General features: G+C 50.1%; 1 protein-coding gene across 9 annotated transcripts in view; it reads right to left on the reverse strand.

The window, feature by feature from the left end:
- Eph (Eph receptor tyrosine kinase) overlaps positions 1-18,436 on the reverse strand; it is a 259,020-nt gene that overhangs the window by 41,707 nt on the left and 198,877 nt on the right. For all 9 annotated transcript variants that reach the window (XM_077677189.1, XM_077677188.1, XM_077677187.1 and 6 more), the window contains exon 2: positions 7,649-7,728. In XM_077677189.1, the coding sequence (XP_077533315.1) occupies positions 7,649-7,728 (80 nt within the window). The remainder of the gene's footprint in view (positions 1-7,648; positions 7,729-18,436) is intronic.

The raw sequence follows: 18,436 nt of genomic DNA on the forward strand, positions 1-18,436 counted from the left end.
GAAGGACAAGATAAAAAAAAACACGAAGGATAAGGAGAATGAGGCCAGCCTCTCGTAATTGCGATCAAGAAAGAGAGATCAAAGAAGCAAATCTGTACGAGAGAAAGGCCCAACCTTCCTATACTCCCAGAATGTCGGTTCAGGGTGGGCGCGAAAGGAAAGAAGAAAAAAAAAAAAAAGCGCGAAGAGGCGAACGCAAGAAGAAGAACCCAAGAAGAGCAGCAAAACTAAGATCACGCGAGGGAGCCTTGGTCGACGAGTCCTCCCGAAGCTGAGCTAGGACAGAACAGCGGACTCGAGACGAGCCCCAGAACGAAATAGTACGAGCGGGGAGGCGAGAGAAGCAACAGCAAGGCGACTGCCGAGTCGCCTGGAGTAAGCAGAAAACGAAGCTGATCTCCAGGAGCCGCGGATGGGCGTCCCAACAACGCCAGGAATCATCGCCAAGTGCAGAGCGATGCTTCTCCTCGGAGACCGGCCGGCCCGGTTGGGATAGACGGCGGTTGTGTGCGATGCGCGCATCGGAAGGAAAAGAAAGACACCAGAAAGACGCGAAGAAATGAAAACTATGAAAGCTGCCCGGAGCGCGATTCAAGCTAACTCCGCAACAAGTAGAGCCCTATCCTGTAATCTAGAGCGGTGAAAAGCACCTAGCTCTGCACAAGTCGTCTGATCTTTGTATTAAGAGCAGTAGTAGAGAGCGCGCGAAACAAGCTCTATCACGCTCTCTCTAACTACCGTCCCCAAGCGTAGGAAACAATTACATTCGCATAAACAACCAAGAAAGTGGAGGGGAGTACGTTGGTATGACACCCGACCAGTACTCCGAAGGTCGTGTAGAAACATCCAGTTCATGAAATACCAGCCATAATATTGCGCTCTATTTTCTCCTTCCTGATATTAATCACTTTCTCACCATCCTCGTCCTCTTCCCTCAAGGAACAGGTTGTTCAATGTGCCGGTGCAATCCATAAACCCAGAGCATATTTTCGAAACCAAAAGCAAGTAAAGCGGCACGAGCTAGGCGCGACTTGTAAAGGGCTAAGATTGACACGGGAGAGAGGGAGCGATTCCCACGTCGCGGAGAAACGCCCATCCCTCCACACTGCACACACAGACTGTATGGGACACAATACGAAGAGGGGTGCAGCAGTGAAACCAATGGCGAGGACCTGGAGACTGAGACAGCTAAAAAAATAGGAAAAACGACACGCGACAAGCGCAGACTATCTCGGCAGGGGAGGGGTCGTCTCGAAACGATTTGCGCGACCACAATCGACGAAACGACGATGGCAGCCAGCGTCGAAACGGGACACCAAGGGACAGCCGAGTCTCCGAGGAGGCACCGCCGACGGCGGGCCCCTTTCTTCTACCTGAGCCGCCGACGGCCAGGATGGACGGCGCTGCGCGGGGTAATGACGCCGAAAGGGCGGCGCCGCATAAGGGCAGCGCGTCTGGAGCGAATCGACCCGTTTGTTTTCGTTTACGGCCACCGCGTGCCAAGACGAAAAGGCCAAGGCGCTCGGCACATGGGGCGTGCTTCAATGGTTACGTATGCCCCCTCGGCGCACCTATGCGGTGAAAGGAGAGAGAGAGAGAGAGAGAGAGAGAGAGAGAGAGAGAGAGAGAGAGAGAGAGAGAGAGAGAGAGAGAGAGAGAGAGAGAGAGAGAGAGAGAGAGAGAGAGAGAGAGAGAGAGAGAGAGAGGGGGGGGATAATGCACTGGTTGAATAACTTTTTATAGTCTCCTCATATCTCTGGTAGCCAAGACGAAAACAAAAGAAAATTCCTTTTAGCCGCAGAAAATTCATTTTAGCCACGCTAAATCAAAAACCGGTCTTTGTTAAACTTTAATGCAGCAAACGCCCGCCATTATATAGCGACGCAAAAGTCGTAGTTTTATTCGGTCCCCTCCGGAAACCTTCACGCCCGAAACACGGTCTTTTTTTACAACACTCGTTCCCGCAACGCGTAGCTGGTTATGGATTGCTGCTGCAAGATAGGCCGAAAATAAGCGCGTTCGGGGAAAAGGCATCGTGTACGACGCCTCAGGAAATTACAACGACAGCAACGATAAGCAGGCAGGACATGAGAGTTGTGGGTCGTGCGCAGTGCGGAGCGTCCCGACGGCCGCAAGACGACTTCCTTCGGTTGGGAAACAGGAACGGGGAACGACGCAAAAGGCGACCACGGTGACAGGGGGTCTGGCAAAAGATCGAATACCGGGCCATGACCGGAAGTCGTGGGGTATGCTAATCTCAGCCCGTCCATCGGCGCCGTCACCCCAAACGACCGTCGCGAGCCCCCGGACACGCCGTCACCCGAGATATAAATCGTGCGAAGCCTCCCCCGTTCGGAATCCCGGCTTCCCAAGGAAGTCAGGATCAAATGGCCCCTCACAGGCCAGCCAAAACCCGGGACAACCGGCATGCATCTCCTCGAGCCCCCACGGAGCGGCGGCGAATTTCCCGTCGCCCCTCCCCTTCTTTCCGCCTCCTCGCCATGCTGCTGCTCGTCTTCCCCCGTCCTCGCGCGTGGTGCCGGCGCAATAAAACCGGCATTTTTATGGCCGTCACGGGTCCGCTAATGGCCTCCGATAAGCTCGAATTACGTGATTTGTCGCTATCGCACGCGCGCCGGGATTCGGTCAAATTCAAAACGGCCGCCGCCCCATCGTTCCGGCGTGACGCCTTGCTGCGCCGCACGGCACCCGGTAGAAGCGGGGAAGTGGCTTCACCAGGCGCGCCTCCAACCCCTCGCCGTGCTTTCGTTATACGTGGTGGCCGCAACGGCACGCGTGAACGACGCCGCCGGTAGTGTGTGGTGTGGCCGTTAAGGGTCTCTCATTGAGTCATCGCGCAGGGGTAGTTCCGGAAGCGATGTGCGGGAATGATGCGGCACCACGTAACTCGCTTCAAACCCCCCCCCCCCCTTTCTCCTCCCAAGCACGGCGTGCGTGTATCACGTATACGTACGCAGGCAGCATGACGCGTCGCACGCTGGCGAGATCAAAGTAAGGACAGCTCAACGCTCCGCTTAGTGAAAATCTTACAAACCGGACGACAACAACCAGGTCTCACACCGGTAGGCATTGAAGTGGCGTACTTTCAACAAAACATCCCAGTTCGCTATTGAAAAAAGAAAAAAGAAAATGAAAGCTGCACCCCGTGCAGACGAGGAGACAAGCAGGCGCGTTAAACTGAGTCTCCAAACGCTGGTATGGCCGGAAACACTGAAATCACTACCTAAACCAAAATCAACAGCCTTCTGCACAAATTGAGAAGGACAGCGTTAATGTAATGACGGCTTCCCTGATTACGTGATTGTCAGTGTCCGCGCGTTGGGCCACAGAAGATCAGCTCTTTCGAAGATCGCGGACGGTGATGATGAATGGAGTTCTTAGCGAAACGGCCCGGCTGCCAATAATAGCATTTCAACTAATCTAGCAGTTGACTACATCTAAACCTCTAGAATCATGCAAGGGGGCCTGAGCTCCAGACGTAAGCGTCAACCACATAAGTGAAGCGCTAAGAACGCCGCAGCGTCTTCCAAGGCGACTGCTGGCTAGACAACAACGAGACACGACAAACCAAAACACAAGATTACGCAAGCGGCGCGGCCGAGAAACGCAAACACGGATGCCGCGAGCGTTCCCTAAACTCGGAACGACGACAGCCCCCGCGTCTTGTTCTCGTCGCCCTGCGTACACAATGCGTAAGAGGAGGGGGCGGACGACGGAATTCCGGGAAGAGTAAGCGCAAGTGCTAAGCCGCCGCCTCTCCTCTTACGGCACCGCTTATAGCGCACCGCGGGCGCGCGCTAACCGCGCTTATGTAAACGCACCGTGCCGCAACGAGGAACGCTTGTGAAAACACGACAGCCGCTGACGCTCGAGTGGTAAATAAGGCCGCCGAGGAAAATTAAAGACGCCGCGCCGCCGACACGAGAACTTCGCGTGGAAGGAAACGCAAAATCGAAACCCAGCGGCGAAAGGTACATGTGCGTGCGCGCGGGCAGACACGGCGTCAAGTGCCTCACCGCGCTCACCGGGCCTTTTCGCACGCATTAGTGACGTCACGTCAAAACTCGAACTGTCAGCAAGAGAAGATCGTTCTGAAGTTTCCTTTTCGGGTTTGTGAGTGGCCCGTCAGCTTTGCGCTTCGTGAACACGTTGCTCAATCGTCGTTTCCTGTCGTTTATCGCATTGTCACTATTTTTATCGAGTTCACTCGTGTTCAGCACGGAGGCGCTTACACTAAGCCCCGCAGATCGCCGCATTAAGCAGGCTAATCCTATCAAGAGGTTGAAGTAGTTGCTGCCTTTCCCAAGCTCTTACCCTGCAGGCTAACTTTCAGCCTATATATATATCAGATATACGCGGAAAGAAAATCCGGTGAAGAATATACACGGCAGGCCGAAAGAACGAGCACTTCTGGGAATTTGACCTACGCAGTGCTCCAATACGCAGAGAAAGAGGGAGAGAGGGGAACCATGCCCAGCAGGTGAAATAGGACCGCGCGGACAAAAAGGAACGAATAACAATGATGAGCGCCGGCGCGCACTGCATGGGAGCAAACATTCAGAAAGACGACGCGCCGGTGACGAACCGTGGAGGAATGTCTGCACCAGAACTCCCGTAACCAAACAGAGGAAGCAGCGCCAGGCCGACGACTACAATGCGAGAAACGAAACAGCGCACGGCCGGCTAATGACGGCGGCAAAACACCCCTAATTTGGGCGAATTAAAATTTGCATCACAGAGGCGCGCCGACGGCACCAGACGTCCGCTTCGGCTCGCTCGGCTTGCCACGTTGATTGGACGAACGGAGAGGGTCGGGCAAGGGAGAGATGAAGGCGCAGTGATGGAGGGTGGGAGAGCTGGTGTCACTTATTCAGCTGCGCAATTTGGCTGTCCGCAGCTGGATACTGTTCCGCGCCGCCGTGTTGGCTTTCTTAAGTCGACGCGCACGCCAACTATCTTTAACCCGGCCGCTCTGCTCCCGCGCAGTGCGGTCGGCAGACCTAAACGCGCGGTGAAACACAATGCTTGTAGCGCAGTTTAGACAGATAAATGAAAATAACGAGTTACGCTGAGCCGCGTGTGCATGACAAAAGAGCGCATCCGTGTGAAAAAGACGGCCGACTGCGTCTCCTTCTCTTTCTTTTCCTTTCCTTGTGTTTTTCTTTCTTTCACCGTCTTTAGAAATCACTGTAGAGGCTCGGGCACCGCCTGCACTCGGATCTTCCCAAGGGGTTTCGCCTGCCAAGGTTCAGCGTTCCATGGCCTATCTTTATCGCCTCGCATGTCTTGGCATGCTGGTCCAATCTTCAAGTTTGGTTCCGCGTCCCACGGCCTATCTTTGTCACTTAGCTTATCTAACCACGCTCGTCCTATCCTCAAGGTTTTCCAGAAATGTTGACAGTTAACCCTAGGTAAAACTAAGTGAACGGGGCGGCAACAAAATTCTATACAAGCGGTAATTCGATATACGCGACTGCTCCGTAAAAAATTAGTAAGTACTGCCGATTCGGCCTCGGCAACTTTAAGGAAATGGTAAGTGCGAACTACTTACTCTGTCTGCGTTTTCGTCACAGTTCGCATTGCACGAAATGTGTTCGCCTATCGGTTCTTCTTTCCCAATAAGGCAACAAGAAATCAAGTCTACTGTTTCGGAATCCGTAGCTAGGGCAAAGCCACAAGCGTCTGCGAGTGTAACCCCGAATGATTCCAAGTTGCCTTCCACCCCTTCCTCAACGATTATGCATACACAGCTTCGTAGAGCACGGGCTTTAAAGGGGTCATGCAGACAAAATACAAGTTTGTTTTATTCGAAAGATTTCGTGTTTTATAGTACCCCCAGCGCTTGACAGGCAGCAAACGAAGCCGTATTCACTGAGAAGTTAAACAATTTAGGTTAAAATTTTGATTCTCCCGCCAAATCGTGTGTTTTCGTGACGTCTGCCATGTAGTCACACAGGCGGTTATTCAAACGAAATTCCAGTGCGTCACTAGGCTCTGCAGCCTTGCTTACCGTCCGCCCTCCCAGATGGCGCTACCAAACTCAGCCGCGGAGCGTTATCCGCCATTGCTTTGTTTTTGACCGTATTTGCACCTGGCTTGTTTTTGGTACGGTAGAAAGTAATCGTTTCGTGTAACATGGGGTATGTCCGACAAATAGGGTCACGTCAAGACAACGTCGCTTACGCCAATCGGTCAGTGTCGTGAAAGACGACTCCACAGCGGCGGACTGCTGCGCAACTAAAACACGCATAGTGAGTCCAGTACCAACAGAAGTGCGCATCGGTACTTCTATGTTTACGTGTATTTTCGTAACTTTCATTGTTTACCCCACCATACTTACTGTTGCAAAATGAATATGCATTACATTTAAGCGCAAAGAGCTCGTTCGGCAAGCTTATGAGCCCTGCCTAATTTGAGTTTGCTTTTCTCGGCCTCAGCCAATCGCACACTGGGCATATGACATCATAGGTTCTGTTGCGCGAAATGAGCTAGTGGGTCGCATGGCCATTCCCTTTTTTCCTAATTATATAGCTTATTTGAGCGATGTGAGCGTTAAAAGTGGTGTCAGTATGGTTCTAATGAGGCAATCTTTCGAATGAACCAAACTTGTGTTTTGTCTGCATGGCCTCAAAGGGGTCGGGGCACTTCGTCTGTCATGGAGACGGTCGATCGCCTGCTTTGAACGGTGTTGTGAGTACGCATACGTAGAGATGTGAGCGGTTTTTTTTTTAAAAAGAACTTTGAATAAAAGTTTTTTTTTTTTTTTCAACCAGGATAACTTTGTAAAAAAAAAAAACAGAGCTTCTCCGGGGAAATTCGTCGCGATGCGACCGACCTGCAGTGAGGGAAACGCTTTCTGAAATCAATGCCTTGACGTGAAATAGTGCGCAGATTTTGAGAGCGGAAGCTATGGTAGGACTTTTACAATTATATTCCTTTCAGTGTTAACCGAAAAATTTATCAAGCACTAAAGTCTCTTAAGTCATCCGAAGGCGAAAGCCAGCGATTAGAAGACTTCTTCACTGCTGCATCGTATTTGCGGTTCCGTCCCGTTCACCTGTCATGCGCAACGCATCCGGATAATTTTTTTGTTCTGGCTCCGGCGATCCGGGTTCCAATCCTATTCGCACCCAAATAAGTTTGTATGCACATTTTATTCACTAATTTTCTTTTTACAGCGGCTGTAATTTGGTTTCATTCGTGTAGTCGCCAGCAACTACGGTCGATTTTCGCGTTTGATGAGACATCTAAGGCTTTCACTTTAAGAAGCATGTCACGTTTTTTTGAGACTGAAACCGGTCAGCTCACGAGTGCATGTACTCACGAGTGCGAGCACTCGCAAATATAGTATTCATGAGTATTGTACTCATAAGTACTCACTCATGAGTACTGTGCTCATGAGTACTCATACTCATAAGTAGTGTACTCATGAGTACTGTACTCACGAGTAACGGACTTACCCCTATAGTCACGCGTCATCGTACTCACTTCTTTAATCTGGGTGTGTACTCACGCATCATTGTACTCACTCGTGAGTTTGAGCTCAAATGAGTACAAATGAGTGTACTCACGAGTGAGCACGCCGGCCTATGCCGGTTAGCAGGGAATATGAAGCGAGACTACTCACCCCTGGTGTCCGTGCTTGAGGCCCGTAGGGATACCGCGTCCAGTTGAGTATGCTCTCTGTCGTCGTGTCGAGAAGGACAACTGCAAAAAGAAGCAAAACGCCGGCAACGTTAGCGCAAAGTTGAAGCCCAGCGCTAAGCGCACTAAACTCACACATGTACAGTCGTCCACAGACTTAGCTGGAGCAACGCTTCACCCACTTATCGTATCCTCCTGCTGCAGTGTAAGGTAATTTAGTCACAACTCCTGCATTTCTTTAAAGTTTAAATGGTTTCTTAAGTCCCCCACATTCGTTTGAACAGTTTTCTTCAGGGACTTTTGAGATATTCCGCACTAAAGTCCAATGCGATGTTCCAGCTAAGCCTGTAGACGACTGTACTACGCAATTCATTGACGCTCATAAAAGAAACGCTTGCTGAAGTAAACGGATTTTTTTTCTTCTTTTATTCGAGTATTACAACTACAACCAGTGGAGCACCCAGCGTTGAATGGGCACAAAATGGGCGACGTCTGAGCAGCACGGAGGCGTCAGCACGGAAAACAATGACTCTAAGAGAAAATACTCAGGTTCTAAAAATCGTAAAAGGCGATCCGCGACCCGCCGTACAAGATCGGCCACGCTCATCCGCTTCATAAGAAAATAACGCCAGCGAGAAAGGCGCGAGGAAAACGAGTACCTCCTTACTCGCTCCCTTCCCCAGCGCAAACGCCGTGGAGCATAGGACAGAAGAAAAACGAGCCCTCTCAGTTGGCGAACAGAGTCGAAGTTAATCTTGAGGATGACTGCAAGGCGATCCCCCCCAAATTAGAAGCAGAGGGAGACCCATAAGACGACGACACGGCCGGGAAAGCGGACACGCCCGGCTCACACGCCTCACCCCGCGCGCGGAGTAACCGAGCCCCGCGCAAATATATGAACAGGCGTAAGCATACAAGGCGCGTTATGCGCGCGCGCGCGCCCAGCCGGCGGCGTCGGACACCTTCCCCCACAGCGCCGCTCTGTGGGTGGCTGAGGTCGCGCCCAGCGGCCCGGACGCGCGCAGCGGGTGCTGTCACCGATGGTCGGCGGTCCAGTTTATCAAGAAACTCCATAGCCGTGATCGGTGGCGAGTGGCTCGCAAGGGGGCCGGCAACGCAAGCAAAAGGCGGCGGGGTGGGCCGCTCGTCATCTGCATATTTTCCTCGTTTAGGAGTAAAAAAAGGGGCGACGGTCTTTGTGGTTCCACCCGCGCTTCTCCTGCCCCAACGTTTCTGAGCGCAACGACGATGACGACCACCCGAGTTAATCGCGTATCCGGGGGAAACGAAGGAGCCGCGGCGAAGCGAGACGAAGGGGAAAACACTTCCTTGGCGCGCATTTCTCGTAGCACGCGGCCGGGTTTGAAACCGAAATGAATGAACCTTCATTCTCGACCCCTGTTCCAGGCGCGAGCCGGCAGCTATGCCCCCCGACGCGATCACGGCTGCGTTTAATTGGTCTGGCGCTGCGACCATTGTAAGCGGCGTGCCCTCTGTATACTACGGCCTCGCTGGGGGAAAGTGGTAGTAATCACGACGCCAGGCCGGCGCCCGCCCCGTTTCCATGGCAACCTTAAAAGGAAGCCTTCTCCGCAAACCCACCCCAACTTCGTACTGTTAAGTTTAGCATTCGGCTCGTGTATAAGCACAGCGCCCATAAGCGCACGTAACTTTCCATGTAGCTTCTAGTTCTAGAACATTGTTTTTAGAATGTTGGTAGAAATGTAGATTAGATCTAAAATATAGAATTTATAGAATATATATCTACGAACGTTCATTTCTGCCCTAGAGATACTTTTGTTTGGTGTAGTGGCGTTCACTTCCCAAGATATATAAAACCAAATGGGACAGTTTCTGGAGTTAGTATTCCAAACAGTTATATCCCAACGTTTTCTAAACTTATTTTGTAAACAGTCACCATAGTATGGCCGAAAGCAGCCCTCATAATCTGCATTTCGAGTACCAAATTTACGTCATCAACTTTAACTATACGGGTTTCTCAGACGCACGACCAGATTACGAACAGCAGAAATGTGCTAAACGATTGAAGCCCAGCTAGTTGCTTGTGTACAGCGCGTTGCGCAACCTTCATAAGTTGGGCAAGATAAAGATAAAAAAACACATCTAGCTTTTGTAAACTGAAGTTTTTATAGAATGATTTATATTTTATGTACAAAAGAAAACAAAACAGCTCATCGCCGGGAAGCGAGTAAGAATCTACCCCGAACGTGCCTTCCCCACCTAATATTCTACCGAACACACAAAATGGCCGTTACTACCGCGCTGCCGCTCGATTAAAGCGCCAACGCAGTTAAGACCGGAGGCGGCTGAAACTCGCACTTGCTCGGGCGCTGACACCCAGACGTGAGACGCGTGCCAAAGCGGGGCTCATTCTTCTTTCACGCTTCGCTCTTACAGCACCAGGTTGGTGGATACAAAGAGTGCGACGTTCTAACGACGCCATGGCGGCCAGGGCGCAGCAGACACAAAAAGGAAAGGAGGCCCCATATATTATCAAGCGGGAGCGACGAAAGTCCACTGCACGTTTTAATAGCAGAGTCTCGGACCTAAAAAGCGTCATACAACTTTTAAATTTCGCGGGCGTGGCGAAAGCGGCGCCGCCCGAGCAGCAGCTTCGGCCGGGCGGTAGTTGCGTACACCGTTTTTTTTTTTTCTCGGTAGTGCGACCATGTTTCCGAGGAAGAAAAAAGAAAAAAGAAAGAAAGAACAAATTGGGTTCTGCCGCGAAAAGCACAAGAAACGACAGAAATGTCTGTCTGCGCGATACACAGTTCACGTCTACGTGAAGAGAGGGGAATAAAAAAAGGCGCCGCCCCTTCTGGAACGACGACGGCGCCTCGACGACGACGTCGTCGCCTCCTCGGCGGAGTCGTATACATATTGGATAGGAGTATCGAAAAAGTGCCCGGAATGACGGTCGTAAATTATGAACGTCGAACCTTGTATTAATGCGCGAGCGCCGCGCCGGATGGGGAGAGCGGAAGCAGCAGCAGCTTTGGCGGAGAGAAGTCCAGCGCCCCCTTCGCCACAACCATGAGTGATAGTGGAGAGGCGCCGCCATCACCACCTACAAGTGAAGGTTTGGGGGCGTGTTCAGAGTTTACGATCCCGACGACGATTAGGGCGCCCCTTGCGACTGAATGGCCGGTACTCACTGGCGTAAAAGCAGGACTATGGGGTGTCACTTCTTTTATAGACCAACGGCGGAGTAGGAAATAGACAGGCATTGCTGTCACGGTAGTGTATATTAAGAGCGTGATCAAGACGTGGTAAAGTAGGTGTTGACGAAGGGAGCAGCACTTAAGTCGGGGGGTGGGGGAGGGGGGAGAAAACGCCCCGCTTTGTGCAACGGCCCCTAGGAAACTTTCACCCCAACAGGGTATAATTGTGAACGACGAAAAGTTTCTCGGTGAGGAGTTTCTAAAAAGGGCTCAATTTCTTGCTGAACAGGGCAGGCAAAAGAAAAATGGAGAACTTCACGAAGCCCCAGAACAATCGCTTGAATTGTTGTACAGTCGAGTCCACTTATAACGATACCGTTTATAACAATTTATCGGATATAACGATGAACAGCTATGACACCGTCAAATTTTGTATTCTTTCTATGGTAAAATAAACCGCTTATTACAATGCCCCAGTGCCACGATATCGGACGATTGAATCCGGTTACACTGTGCACCACAAGTGCAACAGTGATGACTCTAACGACGTGACTGCGCAGCCTTCTCAGGTAGTGTCTTCGTAGGAGGCCCAATGCGGGACACAGTCCCTCGGGGACTTTGTTTCCCCCAAGGACATTTACCTCAGCTAGGTGAAGCACCTGTAGATCCTCTTGGAAAAGATTTGCGCTAGTTCACACGCGGCAAACAAAAGTGACCGACTGTGGCTTCTGTTCCGCAGTAGTACGACCTTGCTGGCACGCGAATGAAATCTTTTGAGCTCTGTTCCGTCTTTTTATTTCGCAACGCGCTTATAACAATTATCGGTTATAACGATGGAATTTCCTTGGCACTTGGATATTGTTATAAGTGCACTATACTGTATTACAACAAAACTGTAGCGCCATTTCCCAGTTTGTCAATCAATTCCTTTGCGGGCTGAGGCGGGCAGTCTTTAATTGCCACGCGGCGTAACTACAAGGTGAAACACGCGGCTTAAAAAGCGTGTTTCGACTATCGAACTTCGTTCATAGCATGTAGGAAAACTGTTTTGCGGCGATAAAAAAAAAAAAGGAGAAAATTTTGGAAACCGCAGCAAATACTCCGGATTTCGATTTGTATACGATAGCGTTTCCACAAACTGCTCTCGCGGCGGTCGACAGATGAACGGTTTCTTTCACGCGACCTGACACTGCCCCTGCAAATGAGGTTAATTAAGCCTCACCCACATTTGGGTGCGTGTAATGCTCCTCTTCAGAAACTTTGCTCCGACTAAATCATCGGTGTAAAGTAGGGTACATGGTGCACATTTACCCCGCATATGTGATCGAAAACGGGCGAGGTTTAAAGTAAGCACCCTCCTTCCCCATTTGCAACAACGGCGGGCATTCCGCAAAGTCCGCCTGTGCCATTTCACCCAGAGCCACTCGGAAATTGACAAAGGTTGCCGACGGTTTTTTTTTTTTTTTTTTTCATGATTGGTTTAATTCTCAGCGCCTCCGAGAAAGGGTTGTAACAACTATACGTTTTTGTTTTTAAATTTCTGGATGCCGCGATATCCAAGAGAGATAAGAAATGAGAGGTAGTATGGTCAACATTTTCAACAAAAAAAAAAAAGCGCCGAACAGGTGCACCTTTCCTGCTCATCGCAGTTCTTTCAGAAGTCATTACTCTTAAGTTATTCGGCCTAGTGCAATGAATTTTCGCACAGCTATAATATTAAGGGCGAAAGCTCGCAGTGTGCGAACTTTCAAGATTAGAGCTTTGGTCTACCAGATTGCGAAGTCATCAAAACTATCGCACTGAAATGCAAAGGCAGTAAAGTAACTTTGGACAACCGATTACGCAAAAATAAGTTTGTAGCTCTGCAATATATTTTTACAGTGTTTATATCCAAGCCGACTCCTTACTCTGTGCGAAATATCACTTTTCTGGTATATTTACTGCTTTAGTGAGCGGTTGGCTTATTGAGCGGCAAAGCGGGGGATAAGTTTAGGCACCTTTTTATCCGTGTACACATGTGCAGAAGTAGTCGTGCTGCTTTCAGCTTGCTGATACTACGCGATATATCTTTATATATATATATATATATATATATATATATATATATATATATATATATATAAATCCTGCGTTGGTCCACGCAATCACCTTAAAATGTGAGCGGTGAAACGTGAAGGCAACCGTTTGGCGAAGATAAAAAGAAACAGAGCGGGGAAAAAACGCACGGGGCATATTGCGCCCCAACATCAAAAACAAGAATCAAGAACAACAGCCACAGAGGGGTGATGCGAAAGGGCGAAAAATGGGGGTGTAACCATCGCGACGCTTGCGTTATCTGGAGGCGTCCGTGGCGCCCCCGTCCTGATCGCGATGCAAGACGCGACCGATCAGAAGAAGGGAAGAGGAGGTGAAAGTTGGTCGCGGGGATACTCACTGACGGGTAACAAAATCGGACAAGTAAGGCAATGAAGGCGACAAAACAACGAGGAATTACACGCAATAAAAGAGACGTAAAGCGAAAGAGACGATGAGTTGCTGGCTTGCTGCCTTAATGCGTGGGGCGTCACCCGGGCTCGTCCACTTTAAGTAATGTGGTTATGGAAAATACACCCTCGTGAGGTATATACATGCACATATATTTCTACACGATTGCGGCACGCCTCTCCGACACCCCTCCTGTGCCCCTCCCCCCCACCCCCTTTCTTTTTTTCACTTCGTCTTCGCCTATCGCACGCTTGTTCCTTTCCATCGCATTTTTTTTTTTCTCCCCGAAAAAAAAAAAAACGAAAGAAACAGCGCTCGTACTCGGATCATCGGTGGCGTTAGTGAGCTTCGACTGTACAGCACTGCTTGGAAACAACGGGTAAACAATCTTCAAATGCATGCACACACCGCGTGTGATAAGGAGTGGATGCATCATGTGAAACCTCATTCCCAATGAATGGCACACCACTGCTCTTCCTCTTATACGAGAAGGATTATGGCCCGGCTCCCTAAGAAGGAGGGGAGTGGCGTGTTGTTCTGCCCTACCACCCACACTTACAGCATTCAAGTGGTTATTCGGCACCAAGAAAGGGAGTAACCAGATAAAAAATTCAAATACCCTCCGTCTAACGACGACAATGATTGAAACACGAAGCTCTCTTGCGTGCGAAAATCTAATGGTGAAGTGCCAAAGTCAAAGCCGCTGCAATTAAAGTTCCAGCGTCAACGATTAAAGTGAGAACTGCCAAGCGTCAACGATCTACGTGCAAACTGCCTGCTAATCAAAGTACAGTCCCAGACGACCGCAAACGAATTACTCACTAGAAAGCTAAACGCACCCCCCTCTCCCCCCCCCCCCCCTTCCCCGCCGCCCATCGCCGTCGTTCAAAGTGAAGCGTTGAAATTCGCTTTAAAATACAAACTGTTTCGACCGTGTCGGAATGTTGGGATCGGATAGACGTCGGCTTCATAACACGAGGGAACACGGAAAGCGTTTTTCTTTGTTCATCATCATCATCATGTCCCCGCCCATTGTGTAAAAGCTTTCCTGCGGTTGTTTTAGGTGACGACACCGCCATCAGTGAGACCAAAAAATAATAATTATCTGCAGGGGTGGCAACTTTAGCTCAAGGTTGGTGCAAACAAATTTCGGCCACTTGCAATGTGAGTATGACTCCATGCAAGTTACGTGAAGCTGTGCCTTTCGCAAAGAAGATAGAGTACGAAGGAGAAAATATGTGAAAGCAATAGGACGTTCCCATCTTGGTAGTTATGCGAAGTACAGTGACCCCCAGGTCAACTCAGACACGCACCATACAATCGGACCCGATTGCCGGCATCTGCTTGCGTTACTCGTGGGCAATAAACGTGCACCGACTATAATTTCCACTCCAATACAGACATCACTATTCCGCCGCCAACCGGACGGAGTTCTTTGCCCCGAACGTACGGCGCAGATATGCGGGTGCAAACGAAAGCACATTCCACGATGCAAAGGAAAGCTCCAACAGGAACTCGACCTAGGGCGAGACGAAAAGACAGATACCATGCAGAGCAGCGAGCATAAAACTAGAGCGGCCCGAACGTCCGCGAACAGAGAACATAAATTAGGCCCTCTCTTCTTTTGTTTCGTCCCAAAGTGGGCCCTATAGCCGTGCCTCCCGCAAGCCCACCCGGCTATTCCGCGCCGCATCATCATGTGAAAGGCGAGCCGTTTGAAGCTACTTATGGGGCCTTATATACGACCGGACACGCGGTCACACAAAAGAAACGGAAATGCTCCCAAGCCCGTGCCAAACGCGGACCCACATACGCCAGCGAGAAAGCAAGAGAAAGAAGGAACGACGTAAAAACAAAGGAGGAAGGTGGGAGTTGGGAGCGGAGGGAGGAAAGAATCGCTTTAGATAGGAACCCGAGCTGAGCCGGAATAAAAAAGGAAGAAGAGAGATGAGTTTGAGGTGAAGGCGAGAAGCGGCGGAGAAAGTGCGGGACATATCGCGCCCGCGGCAGCCTCAAGATGGTCGAGCGCGCGCCCGCGCGAGAAACAAAAGAATCAGTTCGGAGAAGAAAATGATAACGAGAAACGGCGGAAGACAAAGAGAAGTGGGCGGGAAGAGGCAGGGGGAATGGACGGGAAGAAGCCGAGATCGGGAAGAGACAAAACGGCCCGGTGGCAAGGAGAGGAAGCGAGAGGAAGCTCGCGCGTATGAGGACGCGAAACGAAATGACAACAAGAACGTCTCGAAGACCGGGAGGAGACCGAAAAAGCGAGCAGAGCGGAAACGTGTACGGCTGGCGGAGGGGGAAAATAAGATGAAGCGAAAGCAGTTGGAGTCTGATAAAAACAAAGCAGGAATGGTAATGGCGACGAGGCAGCGCGCGAGATAGCAAAAAAGAAACCCGCGGAATTAAGTCAAACGCGCCTGCCGCGCGAACGGCGAAACCATGGCGGGGGAAAAGTTAAAAAAAGAAAAGAAAAACAAAGAAGTGGCGAAAGCGGCGTGTATAGGGTTGACTTCGAAGAGCGAGAAAGAATTCCCCGAGATCGCAAAGCAAGGAAGTATTCCGCGCATAGTTCCACCGCCGTTTTTTTTTGTGGTCAGATATCTCTCAAGGTAAGTCAAGCAAAAAACCGCGTTCCAGAGCCAACGAATCACTCCTACACATGATATAACGCGTACAACTAGAACCAGAGGAGGCCGTGACGGTCACCATCACATTCGTCACAGTTAAAAACTAATATACGAGGCTGTCCGCACCGTCACGCGCAGGCTACCACTGAAACGATGACACATAAAATGAATATAGAGCAAAACCGTTACGACGAAGTTGGTTTATTCGAAATGTCACTCTATACGACGTGGTTCACGGCCCGAACTGCTGTACATTGAGACCAGAGCATCTCCGCTCTTAACGAAGCCATTTTTTTTTTCTATCGAAGGCTTCGTTGTAACGAGTCCATTGTATGTGACGCCAAGAAAATGAAATGTGTGGCGCTGAAATCCAAGCCAACCAGCAAATACGGGACGCCAGAACCGAGGACAAAACACTAAAAAGTGCGGCTACCACGCTAACGCGACCACATGGGAACGCTTATCACGAACCAAAAAGGTCGGATGACCACTAGGCACAATGCAGCGCTCGCGCGACCGAACCACAGGGCGGGCCAGAGCGTTCAAACCCCCGAGGTGGTCGGTGGCGCAAACGATAACCCACCCGGGTGCACATTAGCAATATTGCCCGAGATACATAAACACGCCTCGGCGGCAACGTACGACAGGAGCCAGGCGGGACGACCGTCTCCCACCGCGATACAATCTCTGGGGAGAGAGATAAGAGGGGCACTCTGAGAGCGAACAGGGAAATCTGCGTGGACGTCGATTCGCGAGGCGGAATCGCGGCTAGAGAGAAGCCATGTTGGGACGTGCGCGTAAACTCGCGCAAGGCGACCGAACGTGTGCCGCAGGAAAGCCTGCACGCGCTGGGAAGCGTGCGCAACCGCACGCCTCCATAGGCGGCCTTTCGCGGTACAGTTTTAATCGAGTTATTTCACCCGCGCCGTTAATTTCGCCGAGAGAGTCTCTGGCCCGCCATGCCTCCGTGCGTATACATATAGGCGTGCTCTCTCGGCATGCCCGCGGAATGGCATGTAAGCAATAACTTCGCCAGGCACGCGCGGGGTGTATACGGTTACCCGGACGAACAATTAAGGGGAGCGCTAAAGAAGCAAAAGAGAGAGCGGGATATTTGAGCGCCAAGATTGAAGGAAAACCGCGGGTCTGGGATGAGCGAGGGCGCGTTATTAGGGGAATGAGCGCATTGTGTTCCTGGGGAGGGAGCACTTCCGTGTCGCTAAGATGCGCTACTGCTGACGTATCTACGTGCGAGCCTTTAGCTTTGTTCTGCGTTTATTTAACCCCGAATTTTCAGACGATTTTTTTTTCTTGCTTTCCCATTGATATGTTGTTACAGTAAACGCGACGATTCAAACTCGAAGAGAGCCAAGGATTTTCTTTGAATTATTAAATATGACTTGGGGCAACATACGAACGAGTGTGGTAATGAAACATTCGCATATATTTAATAATACGATATTCACACACAATACTGAAATGCTATTCCAGTTTCAAAAAAAAAAAAAAAAAAAACATCACACATGAATGAGTGCTTCGTCTTTGCATGGAAGTTCTAAACCCAGTTCCCGATGCGAGCAGGGGCAGCCAGCTCGTTTCGAGAGTTTTCTGCGACACTTTCCTGATATAACGATGCAAATGTGCGGCTAATTGTGGCAAACGCAGCGGATATTTTCATCAAGGAGAAGCAAAAGATACGGATCAACCGAATTTATTCAATGCAGCAGTTCGAATTAAGCGGCTTTAAAAGAGATTGAAAACATGGCGAGCCAAACAAAATTTTGAAATTTCTTTGAATTAACTGGAGGTTTGGATTATCCGAGTTTGAATTGGGATATCCCGAGTCCAATGTACTATTACAACCTTTGTGGGAAAAATGTAAACAGCTCAGGGTTGTGGCAGGCAAATTACAGATGCAGACGAAACGAGGTCGCGGTGTTGGGTTATAATCTCAAAAAACACTTCCTCCTGAAGGGGGCGGCAAAGTTTTCAACAACAACAAAAATCAGAAACTCCGAAGAGAGAATGGCCTGATGAATGTGTAAGCCGTTCAGCTATACATTTTGTCCGGTCTGGTAACAGAGTACGAAGGTTCTGGGGCCTTCTGTTAAATACCTCCATAGAATCTATGTATACCGACGGAGCGCTATACACCCAGCACCCCTAAAGCCGGCTTCACCCCTGTGCACCAATGAGAACATGTTTCGCAGGGGTAATATACGAAGTCTGAAAAATATGAAGGTCCCGAAGAATTTTCAATAACCTTTTTGTACTCTGCGAAAGTTCGACACATCAAGCGAGAACGCTTAAGATATCGCACCGGCAGACCGATTTATTCGTTGATTGCACGTAGGAATCGTTACGCATTTAAATCATCATGCGATCACCACGGAGAATGCCCAGCCAATAGTCAGGCCGGCATACTGGGTAAGCGTCTGCTATGCGCCTTCTTATGAAGCAGCGCAATTAAAA

The sequence above is a fragment of the Haemaphysalis longicornis genome, unplaced genomic scaffold (genome assembly GCF_048455015.1).
Source record: "Haemaphysalis longicornis isolate Haplotype H1 unplaced genomic scaffold, Haemaphysalis longicornis Haplotype H1 scaffold_7, whole genome shotgun sequence".
NCBI lineage: Eukaryota > Metazoa > Arthropoda > Arachnida > Ixodida > Ixodidae > Haemaphysalis > Haemaphysalis longicornis.